The following is a 12568-nucleotide window of genomic DNA, read 5'->3' as shown; positions in this document are numbered from 1 at the left end:
TAGGTGATGTAAACAAAGAATTTAATTTAGGACCAGATTCAATTACATACAAATGGAACTAATAACTGCTGTACACCATACAAGTGTATTTGAGGGTCTGCATTGGATAATGAGACAGGAAACACGTTAATTCAGTAGGTGATGAACTGGTTCTTATGACAGAAAATAAATTATTACAAACTTCCTGTTAATGAAGTAGCATATGATAAGAGTGATCCTTCAATCTGTTCGAGGAGGAGCAAGAGACTGGTACAGTTTGGTTACAGCCGTCTGCACAATCTGTTGGAATGCTTCATCCTCTTCACAGCAGACCTCCTGCAACAGGCAGCAATGTCATGTACAGGGTGAGTCAGAGTGTGGGCAGTAATACACACATAAGTGCTCTACTCACCAAATTCAACAGATCTATGTTTGCCTTCTTGCCATCCACAGTGACATACAGCTTCTCACCCTTAAATATTTTTGGAACAGAATCTTCACCAAACATTTCCTGTAACATTTCTATCAGGCATTCCTGAAAACACACACCAGAATATGAGTTCCAAATTCACATCCAAAATTTTGCATATATTTCTCACTTCCCCCATTCTCTTCTCATCTCACCCTTCCTGATGTAATCATCCTAAAAGCACTAGGTGAAGAGTAACTACATGTTATATACTATCTCAGTTCTCCTCCTGAATTTGAAGCTGAAGTTCCAACCATTCAAACAAAATTTTTATTCATTTCTTAGCATTTTAAATTGTACACAATCAATACAAAAAATACAAAAAATATAAATTATTACAAACAAACACTCATATTCCATATTTTGTTGGTCTTGTGGTCAAATCTCAGGCCAAGACTGGCTATCCTAACTGAGGTCTTTCATGGATTTCCTCAGTCCTTCCATTCACGTGCTGGGATAGTACCTCACATTATGTCACACCTGCTCCCATTCACATCCTTTCCAATTCATTATTCAGTAATCACTGTCATTTATTACAGCATAATCTGAGCTACTGCATCACTACAGAAAGCATATAAATAAATAAAAGAAACTGGGGAACATACAGAACATCCATGCATACCTTGAAATGCATGCGATCCATCTTGGATTGGATTGGAAAGAACGAGGGAGTTGTATCCAGTATCTCGGCCTGCATCACAGCAGCAAGTACAGCATCAGCATACATGTCATTCACAGGGGTTGCTATCCACTGCAACAAAATCATCCCCTATAACAAAGACATCTTTCCACCACTGCCGTCCCTGTGCTTAATTAATTAAGCACTATGCCCTGTGACACAGGGGAGTGGAGGTATAGCTCTACCATTCTTGACCTTGGCATTACGAGTAGATGGAGGTGAGTGGTCAATTTCACACTCTGCAGCTAAACAGCCCCCGGTACCCATTGTAAAGGAGGCTAGGCAGGCTCCAAAGCCAGTCTGAACATTACAGAGAGAATAAATATCTTGCCCCTGCCAGGAAAGAGTTGACTGAAGAAGCTGCTAAACAGTTCATGCAGCACAGTCATTTTGTGGTAAGCTGACCCACCCACATATACACACGCACACACACACACATGGTACTGTGAACCTGGTCTGTTTCACCAAGGGCACACTAATGCATAAGAGGGTACAATCACTCACTTTAGTCTTTCATTATATTACAACTGTTTTCTTCACTCTATCACATCTTTCTACAATACTTACATTATATTGATATTTGGTAAAGAAATTTCTAACCAGTATTAGTATGAATTGTATTAAGGGGTTTGTTTCATTTGGGCAAAAATCTGCTCTTGAAGCAGCCACTGTGAATGGGTTAAAATCAGGACTGATACATAGTTCAAGTGTTCATGGATCTCAAGCTGTACCTGAGAGTATCTCGAACTGCAATACCCGAAAGGAAAGCAGTGGGCATACCTCTAGCATGACGATCTTGTTGTCCAATGTGATGTCCACGCTCTGAAAAACTCGCATCTTCTTTTCTTCCAGCATTTCTACGTTGCCAGAAACCTGTGACAGCAGAAGTCGCAGGACTGGCAAGGCTCCAGAGTAATGGACACTCTGGCGCTGTACCACTTGACTCATGGTCATATCTGTGTACTCTGTAATCAACATGATGACACAGCTGTAGCCACTGCCCAGACTGTTCCACCTCCTTGCAAAACATCTACGTTCACAATATTCGAGGCCATGACTTTACACTGAACTTATACATATGGAATGAATCCTGAAAAGTAGATTACGAAAGTTGGCACTGTATTATACACACACTAACAGTATAAACAGAGGTCATCCCAGAAATAAACAGAAAGACCAACTCTAAGCTGAGAGCAGATGGAAATGTATTTGTAACCCTAGAAAAACAATTAGTCTACAAAGAAGAGTGAGATTTTAGATTCTCATGGCAAGGACCATGAAGAATACCATTTTTTGATGTGACACCATTTAGTCTAATAGAATATTATATTTGAGCATCCTGTTGCATTAGTTGCATTAGCTGTGGTAGTTGACCCACTAGCCACAACAGCATACAGAACCAATAAACATCCAACAAACATATACATTGCAACCAGCGCCAACACACAGAACACAGCAAAGACAGACATAAGAAAAAAGGCATGATACATTATTTTGCAATTATTTTAACATGGCTCCAATGTGGTTTTTTAAAAAGCTTTCAGACTTTCACATCTTATGCAAAATGAAGTATTACAATTCAGTACAGTAACTTAATGCCTGACATGGACCCATATGGACAAAACATGCTGTAATATATATGAAACAGAATAAGTTGAATTTAAGTAATAATCTATGATGTGTTGCATTTATAGGATTGTAATGCACACACACATGCACATTCACAGATATATGTAAGTCTAGTAGAAATTTACTGACATTTTTGAGTAAAATACTGGCTCCATCTTCAGGATCATTGAGTAAAAAAGGAAACAGCCTGTTTGGCTTATTCTTCTACCCTAAAGATGGGGGCAACACATTCCTTCAAAACATGGTGTGACATTCTAGAAGACAGTAACCTTCAAAAAGAAGAAGCTTATGAAGGTACGAATCGGAGTGAACTGGCTCAGGATAGCATCCAATGACACTTTCTGTGAACATAACTATGAGCCTACAAGTTCCACACAGACGAGGAATCTACTGACCATTTAAAGAATTACAAAGAGCTCAATGACAACTCTGTGCCACTGTGTCCAAACTGTAGAGGATTTCTGTCACAAGGCAGATGCCTATAACTCACTAGAAAGATCGCATGCAGCCAGCATGTGATAGTTGAAGTTCCTCTTGACCAGGATTCCTGATAATTTGTGCCCAGGCCTTGGTTTCTCCATGGCCAATGTCCCCATCACTTTTGCAGTCTTCTCCCCTCTGAAGTACAACTCCACGGCAACTGTGTTGCGTGGGTTATGCAGCTCCATCTTGGTGCTGGGGTCATCTTCATACTCTCGCTGGAGTGCAGCCTTCAGGCGACTCATTTCATTCTGCTCCCCATGGACTAATACCTGAATTCAGTGGTTAACTTCTCAGGATAAATTTACATGAATAAGTCAGTGACATACAGTGGCTATAACCCAGATGACACTACAAATTATTTGTATAAAACTGTATGGTTTAGAAAGTTATATATAATATTTATTGCATCTGTTCCTACAAGTTTAATGTCTCATATATTGCTAACAGTATTAGACAAAAATTATAGTAAATAAACAATTAACAATTATAACAGACATCACATCTTAATTATCTTGGATGTGACATCATCTTTAGCTGTTATAATGGTCTTAAAAATACATTTAACCTTATACTGTACTTAATAAATACCATCCCATCATAATATAATATGTTTTTAATGACCCAACATGTTTTGACCCTCAAAAGATCATCATCAGGGGTATAATTTATATTAATACTTAAGCAAAATCATTCAAGGCTTTAACATTGTTGTTCTATCATTTTAAAAAACCTTTACAATTATAAAAAGGATGGCAATATGTACATAGGTAAGTAAAAAATGATCTGCACTCTTCTTTTTTCCAATTTATATACACAAAAGCAGGGGCTGAACAAGTACGTCATTTTTCTACATAGTCTCCTTCCTTTTCGATGCACTTGGTCAGCGGTCCAGAAGCTTGCGTATTCCCTCCAAGAAGAAGGTTTTTGGTTGGTCGCGCAACCATTTATGCACTGCTTCCTGCACTTCTTTGTCCATAGAAAATCAACGACCTCGTAAAGCATCTTTGAGCGGACCAAAGAGATGATAGTCGGAAGGGGCGAGATCTGGGCTGTAGGCAGGATGTTCCAGCACCTCGAAACCCAAATGGTTAATGGTTTCAACAGTCTGGCCAGCCATGTGTGGGCATGCATTGTCATGCAACAACACTTTCTTCGACAACAGGCCTCGGTGTTTGGTGCGAATTGCTGGCTTCAGATTGTTGGCCAGCAAACACTGTATCTTGCACTGTTGATCGTACACCCTTTTTCCAGGTAGCCTTCCAGTATAGGCCCTTCTGAGTCCCAAAAAACGGTTAGCATCACCTTTCCCGCGGAAGATTGAGTCTTGAATTTCTTCTTTGTTGGCGATCTCAGATGTTTCCAAGCCATACCCTGGCTTTTGGATTCTGGCTCATAGTGATGGACCCACCAATGAATTTCAGCCCCTGACACACCTTCCAACCTGAGAAATCAGATCACTATTCTTTGTTAATCCTTGGTGCACAAGGCTAGCAGAGCAGCCATGTTTACACTGTCACAGCATCAAGGAAAATGATACGATCAAGGCCAAACTTCGATCACGTGGCCACAGTGGTACCAACTCTAAGCATGCATGTGCAGAAGGCAGTGTGACAAACCTAAAGATGTGTCATGGTGAAAGTGCGGATAATTTCTGGCTTTCCCTCATACTACTTAAGTCATCATGATAGAATTGGTAACACCCTTTCTCACCAGGGCCACCAGCCCTGCAGAAGTGGGAAATACAAAATTTCCTGTTCCTAGATGAAGGCTGCCAATTGCATAGTACTGGAAGATACAAAATCCCTGTTCCTAGACCATAACATTGGACTTCAGCAGATATGACCGATTAATAGCCCACATTAGAAATACAAGGAAAGAGGGAAAGGTAACTCAATATATGATTAGAAACATGGTGATACTCACACATACATGTCAATGTGAGGCAAGGATAATAAGGCAGAACAACAGAGATGAAAGACAGTCAACTTAAATGATAGACTTGAAAGGATTCTGATGATGGTGTATACTGTACTTCTTTTGGCTTATTTTGGACTTCACCCATCGTTGTTTCTACAGATCGGGGTTTGTCCAGTGATTGAGACTAGCTCTTTCTAAGGGGCCCAACTGAGTAGGTTTACCCTTCCCTATCCACCTGAAGATGGAGACAGATCCAGTCTCCGAACGTCGTGGTTTTTTTGTCTTTTATATACCGGACGATGGGTGAAGTCCAAAATAAGCCAAAAGAAGTAACTTAAATGATGTTTTTAAGATCAAGCAGCAAAATAAATTCCTCGAGTATCTTGTGGGGTGACAGAGTTTGGAATCACTGTCCCAAACCCTCTATAACGTCACTCCACTTACTACTGACCACATGTGGAGGCTTCAGGATCCTGATGAACTCGCTAGTCTGCTGGTAGTCAGTGTGAGCTGAGAACGATATATAATCCACAGACATTTTGAGAGGTAGCTTCTGCCCAGACATTGTGGTAATTTCTTCAGGTTCAGACAGGATTGTCTTTGCCAATGTTCCTTCCACACAGTAGCCAGCAATAATGACACCATTCTTTGAGTCTGTGCACCAGGACTCAAACAGCTCTCGAGACAACCCACTTTGCATCATACCTGGAGATGCCATTACTACACATGGTCCTATGTCCTCAAAGTGGTCAATACCCTGGAAAACAAAACACAAATCATAAAGTCCTTCAAATGAAGAGCAAATATGATTTTTGGGACAATCCCTAGAGTTTAATAATTTATTTGTGGTTATTCTCCCAACAGCTCAAAACAAGCAGTTTCAACAATAAGATGAACAGAGAATAATGAAGCAGGAAGGATGTGGACAGAAGAAGTTGAGGTACTATCCCAGCAACTGCCTGGAAGAGACTCAGACAAACTACCGAAAACATCAAAAGAATCCATCTCCAGACTGAGATTTGAACCCACACTTCTTGAATATGAACCAGAAATGTTATTCAGATGCCTGCAATGCTTGGTTGCTGTCCATTCAAGCACAGAATCTTATAAATAAAAAATCATTACCCCTTCTGACTACATAACCCATACTTTTGATGAGTTGACTCATGAGACTTTCTAATAGAAACATCAAACTGCCAGCGCCAAAGATTTTTAAATCATGAGTTTGCCTTCCAGTACAAAATAGGAAAAATTTACTTTGTCTTCCATTCAGTATTCTAAAAATATGACATTTTGGAAACAGATCCAGTTTCAAGAACATCATGTTCTTTAGAATACTGGACAATGGGTCAAGGGTCAAGCATCAGATTTAAGGATGTCTAGTACTAAACCATCATTCAAACCTATGACCTTACAAATACAAAGCTGAACTGCTATGAAATGAGTCCTGACATTCAGTTGAAAAACTCATATGCCTTACAGAATGGTGTTTGCAGAGGGAATGAGCCATATGATTGTCACTGGTGAGCAGCGGAACTGAGAAAAACCACAGGAAAGCCTTCCTGCATGACCTGGTATGTTGCTTTACAGTTCAGTGCTACATTACCTTCAGATTGGAAATGTGCCTAAACACAAATGGATTGTTGATTGCAATCTGACGTCGAATCTTATCGTTCATAGCATTCACGTAGGTTTGATACACAGCCATACACTTCTTTGCCAAAGAAGATGCATAGTAGATGGGAATGTCATGCAGTTCCGGATGCTGACTCCAGTACTCATCTGGAAGAGATGCAGATAACAAGAATTTGTTTTTACTCTGGTCTTCTGCAGTGTGCCCACTGCTTTCTTCAACAAGCACACACACTGGCAAACTGGTCAAAAGCGAGAAGTTGTACATCTGCCGGTGTAATGTATATTTTGACCTAGATGGTAAAATTGAACATAAGAGTACCGGAAAATATGTTTTTTGTAAGAAACACCCTGGTTGTGACAAAACAGTCTTGTAAACAGATATCAACATTTTCAAGAAACCCACTGCCTGTTTACTCAGGGTCAGCACAACACTTGTACAAAGTGACACTTCACTGTACATGTTCCTACCTACACTGCAGTTTGTCAGTTGGTTACATAACCAAATAATGACACTTACCTAGTATTAGCAGAAGTTCCTGAGCCCTGCCCAACGCGAACACAGGGATCAAGCATCTCCCACCTCGGTTCACGATATCGTGGACCAGGGCAGTGAACCGACTTTCACGCTCCTCACGCTTCTCATGAATGTGAGTGCCATATGTGGATTCCTGTAACAAAATGTCGCCATAAAAACTAATGGAAACAATGAGGAACTACAGCTCCAAAGTCTACACACAGGCTAGAAGCAGGCATTCTTGGCATTCAGTTTCTTTCCTTGTTAGTGTCACAATATACACTAGCCACCACTTCAGTCAAATTAAAAAATTAAAGTTTACTAAAAAAAAAAAACTGTGATTTTAGTCTGCAAGCGAACTATACCGACCGAGCGACCGCCGCTTGTCGGCGAAGTTTAGTGCCAACTTTTGCAGATAGAGGGTGCCACGTGGTCAGCGCAACGAATCCCCACGGCCGTTAATTTCGGTTTTCTAGACCGGAAAGTTTACTCAAACAATTAAAAGAAAAGTGTGGGAGGAAGATGAGGATTTAAATTGCATATAAAATTCTACATCAACATCTGCACATTGCTTAAACAGTTGTGGCTACCACACATCTTGGTAAGAGTATGAAGTGAATTTTGTATTGTTGGGTGTTCTCTGTTAGGTCCAGAGCAAGAAGTTGGGAAAGAGAGAAGTTACATTTCTGCTAACACTAAATGCTTTTAGGCTCTAACTGCACTTGGACACATTCTGGGGCACTTAAATCACTGTTCTTATTCTTGCCACCAGTTATGCTCCACTCAGCTTTCCTACCTGTATCCTAACTTCACAATGGCAAAAGAGTCCATGTCTGAAGTGGGGGCACCTATGAGCTATATTTTGCTACCTATGATGGCTGACACAGAGATTATTAGGTTGTCACTGATGATCGAACCTTGATGTTTAGATACAGTACAGTCTGATTACCCATACATGCAAAGGTAAAATTATCCTTGTCCATAAGCAAAATTTCATAAAGAGACATGGGGGAGTAGATGTATAGCTTCACCATTCTAAATCTCAGCAACAGATGGAAATGTGTGGTTAGCTTCATGTTCTTGCCACTTCAGCCCCGGAGGAACAGCCACTGGCACTGACTGCACAGACGGCTGGGGGGCCCCAAGGTTCAGTATGTATGCTATGGAGAAAAGAAAAACCTCTTGCTCCTGCTAGAAATTGAACCTTGATACCTTGGTCATTCAGCATGTAGACCAATCACTATACACAATTCAATTTTTGTTCCTTACAATATAATTCAAGCTAATACATGAAAATAAACCCTCAAGATATACGCCCTGATGACCCAAAACGACTGCAGCCTGTAGATGGTGGAGTGTAATATAATATTATGAGAAAGTAACAGTGGTCATGGCTCTAGTTCTTGCAATGATACACTCTGCTTGAGTAGCTACATGTTCTGCTTTTCAAGTTTCTCTGAAGTTATTGGTATTGGAAATACTAAGTAAATAATGGACAGACTTTATACCGTGATTAGAACATCTGGGTGAACGTTTGGTATTTCAGCAGCCATCAGATGTCTGTCCTCTTGTCGAGAGAAGTCCCCCGTGTACAGAATCTGAAGAACACAGCACAGATATGAGCAAGTGATATACATAACACTTGAGACCATGGGCAGTCTCATATTATAAAATACAAAACATTACCCAGCGTACAAGCAAAGCCCCACCCCAACAAAATTAATAACAACAAAAATTAATAAAAAATTTATATTTTTCAATTTACTATTTCTGTCATAAGAAACGAATTTCTTGTGTGATCTGTACCTTAACTCCCGCAATTTCAATCATAAACATGGCAGCTCCTAGGACATGTCCGGCATTGTACGCCCAAAACTTGATTCCAAACACATCTTTCTCTTCGTGGAAGTTTATAGTCTCAATCTTATCCATGCTACTTTCGAGGTCAGCCTCTGTGTACAGCATCTGCTCAGTTGCGATGTTGCTAACAAATACATTGTTGCCATAAGTACACACTTCAGTAACAACATTGTGACATGTTCCTCAATACAGCACACAAAAACAGAAGGAAAGAGGAAGAATGAAAGAAAAGTTACAAGGGAGCATGTTCATTTTCATCCATACTTCTCTATTTCCAAACCTCTTTCTCTGAGGTACAATATACTTTACCTCAAGCAACATACTGCACTTAAAAAAGGTAAAAATGAAGACAGTACAACAACTACATCAGGTGTGAAGGAAATATCACTATCAAGGTTCTTCATTAAGTTTGTTCAAAAGTTTGGTCTCGCTTTCTTAATAAATAGACATTTCAAATTACCAGTACAGTTCTGCCAATTCTGAACTTAGTACAGCTAGGGTAGTTCTGTCAGTAAAGTAACTAGGTTACTGTTTGGACAGTTTGTGAAGCATGGTATAATTATCCAAAGGCACAGATATTTTTCTTTTCCTCACAGCATTCAAACTGATACTGGGGCCCACCAAACCCCCAACCTAATGAGTACTGTGGGATCTTTCCCCAGGGATAAAGTACCCAGAGAATAAAACTCATCAGTAACCTTCACCTAGTGCCAAAGTTAAACATGCATAATTAAGCCCAGGCACAACTTTACTTTCACTTGTGTATAAATTTAGTTTTTAAGTTTGCTTTTCATAACAATTATTTTTTACAGTGAGGAGTTGTTAACAAAGAAAAACACAAACTTTAATTGATGCAAGTAAGGAGGTTGGTCTAGAAGTAAACACAGAGAAAACTAAGTATACGTTGCTGTCTCATCACAAAAAAAAAAAGGGGCAAAATCATGACATAAAGATAGGAAATAGATGTTTTGAAAAAGTGGCAAAGTTCAGATATTTTGAAATGATGATAACAAATCAAAACCTGATTCAGGAGGAAATTAAGAGGAGATTGAACTCGGGTATTGCTTGCTACCATTCAGTCCAGAACCTTTTGTCTTCTTGTCTGCTGTCCAAAAACATAAAAATTAGAATATACGAAACTATAATTTTGTCTGTGGTTCTGTATGGGTGTGAAACTTGGTCTCTGACATTAAGGGAGGAACATAGGCTGAATGTATCTGAGAACAGGGTGTTGAGAATATTTTGACCGAAGAGGGGTGAAGTGACAGGAAGTTGAGAAAACTGCATAATGAGGAGCTTCATAACTTGTACTCTTCTCCAAGTATAATTAGAATGATAAAGTCAAGGAGGATGAGATGGGCAGGGCATATAGTATGAATGGGGGAGACAAGGAATGTATATAGGATATTGGTGAGAAAGCCAGAAAGAAAGAGACCACTAGGAAGACCAAGACATAGGTGGGTGGACAATATTAAAATGGATCTTAAAGAGTTAGGACAGGATATGGATTGGATTGATCTGGCTCATGATAGGGACCAGTGGAAGGCTCTTGTGAACGCGGTAATGAACCTTCGGGTTCCATAATATGCTTGGAAATTCTTGAGTAGCTGAAAAATTGGTGGCTCCTCAAGAAGGGCTCAGCTCCAGGAGTGAGTACGTAAGTAAGTAAGTAAGTTTGGTTTTGATACCATTTTAATGAAGAGACATTTTGTATTATCAGTGCAACTCAGGTAACTTTAAACGTTAAAATATCAGATATTAGCCTAGGACACACACACACAGACCACTGACACTTCTGAATACCAGTGTTACCTGACTTTGATGTAATCCGATAGCAACCACCGATAAATAGCCTTCGTTGCATGAGTCATGAAGCAGCGCCCCTTGAAACTTGTTTTCTGCAGGAACCAAGGTAAAGCACCACAGTGATCAAGATGAAAGCTGTAACAAAGGTGCAGCTTATAATATGAAAAAACCCGTGCCATAACTCAAATTTTAATCAGGTGTTTAAGGAAGTTGAAAACTTACTGTGATATAAGCAACAAATCTATTTCATCTGCTTCAATAAGATCCACAAATGGTAAAGCATCCATTCCAGATAATCCTGGGTGAATACCACAGTCAAGCTGAAAGAAACAGAACAGTTCCTAATTTTTGCTGCAACAATAATTTGCTTGAAACAAACTAGGTTAATTATTAACTAACTAATGGTCAAGAAATTCATCACCTGAACCTGAAGCTTCATTACTGTGTTCAGAAGGGACTGCCACTGGACCATATACCAAGCCAGCTGAATCTGATTCATGCCATCATACTATAAAGTAACAGTTGTCCCTGTGCTTAACTAATTAAGTACTATGCCATGAAGGTGGATGCGGGATTGGATGATGGATCCAAATTTTCTTGACCTCAGCATTAGTTAGAGGTAAGTGATCAGCTTCCTGCCACTTCCACTTTACCCCTGGGGAAAGAGTCCCTGGTACCCATTGGATGGGAGCCTGGGTGGACCCCAGAATTGGTCTGGACAATGTGGAGAAGAGTAAATTCTCGACCTTATCAGGACTCAAACTCCAACCCCTCGGTTTTCCAACCCATAGGCAGTTGCTATACTGACTACGATATCCCGGCTCCTACACCCTCATAATATATCGTGCTTTAAAAATCTTCACAAAATATTAAAAACAAATGACAAATTGGAGAACGATATAACATTTACCAATCTTCAGAGTTAAAATTTGTTTGACTTACAGTTCCTTGCAGTCTATTTTCAAGAAATGATCACAAATGTTTGACTGAGAAACTTCATGGCAAAGGGCACTTGGGAAACACAGGAATAAATGGATTACACTTTATTAACATTATATTACAAAACTTGACTTACAAATTCCACTGGCCATACTCGTTTAGTTAACAGTAGTCCTGTCTATTTAAAACTCTGCGAAATGTCACCACCAAGGGTGTACACGAGATACACTAAAGGTTTAGAGCTAAAAGGATAGTTTTACACATTACGACATAAATTTTGTTTGCAAAAAATCCATAAACATTTTTGGCGCTAAACACGTACCATTATTTTCTTTCCTTTAAACTCCAGCATAATGCATGATCGCCCAACCTCCTGGCCAGCACCTCTGCAATAGAAAGTGAGGTTAGGGTCTAACAATGTTTTTTTTTAAATACTAATATTATTACAATTTATAGTTTGCATATTATAGTAATATTGACATACAAAGGACGAATGAGTAGTAGGTCACTTTCTTCTGCAGGTACTTGGGAGTCGGGCTTCTTTCTAGCTGACATTTTTCTATTTGCAACAAACTTATATCATAAACAAGCGCGCAGCACGCGTGTGTAGTGCAAATTTCAATCGTGTAAATCTACGAAACGCACGGATGGCACGGAT

General features: G+C 39.6%; 1 protein-coding gene across 1 annotated transcript; it reads right to left on the bottom strand.

The window, feature by feature from the left end:
* LOC111863259 (cleavage and polyadenylation specificity factor 73) lies at positions 1 to 12551 on the bottom strand. The gene is made up of 14 exons (XM_023849419.2): positions 12395 to 12551; positions 12233 to 12296; positions 11194 to 11291; positions 10978 to 11106; positions 9112 to 9289; positions 8814 to 8903; positions 7309 to 7459; positions 6763 to 6938; positions 5608 to 5913; positions 3247 to 3508; positions 1908 to 2092; positions 1071 to 1199; positions 392 to 514; positions 1 to 315 (listed from the first exon to the last, which is right to left on the bottom strand). Exons 1-14 carry the CDS (start codon positions 12463 to 12465, stop codon positions 220 to 222), a joined length of 2058 nt encoding a protein of 685 aa, XP_023705187.1. The 5' UTR covers positions 12466 to 12551; the 3' UTR covers positions 1 to 219.
* Between the last annotated feature and the right edge of the window lie 17 nt (positions 12552 to 12568).

This window comes from Cryptotermes secundus, unplaced genomic scaffold (genome assembly GCF_002891405.2).
Source record: "Cryptotermes secundus unplaced genomic scaffold, Csec_1.0 scaffold929, whole genome shotgun sequence".
Lineage (NCBI taxonomy): Eukaryota > Metazoa > Arthropoda > Insecta > Blattodea > Kalotermitidae > Cryptotermes > Cryptotermes secundus.
The sequence above is the reverse complement of the archived record's forward strand: the minus strand, read 5'-3'. Positions and strand labels throughout refer to the sequence as shown.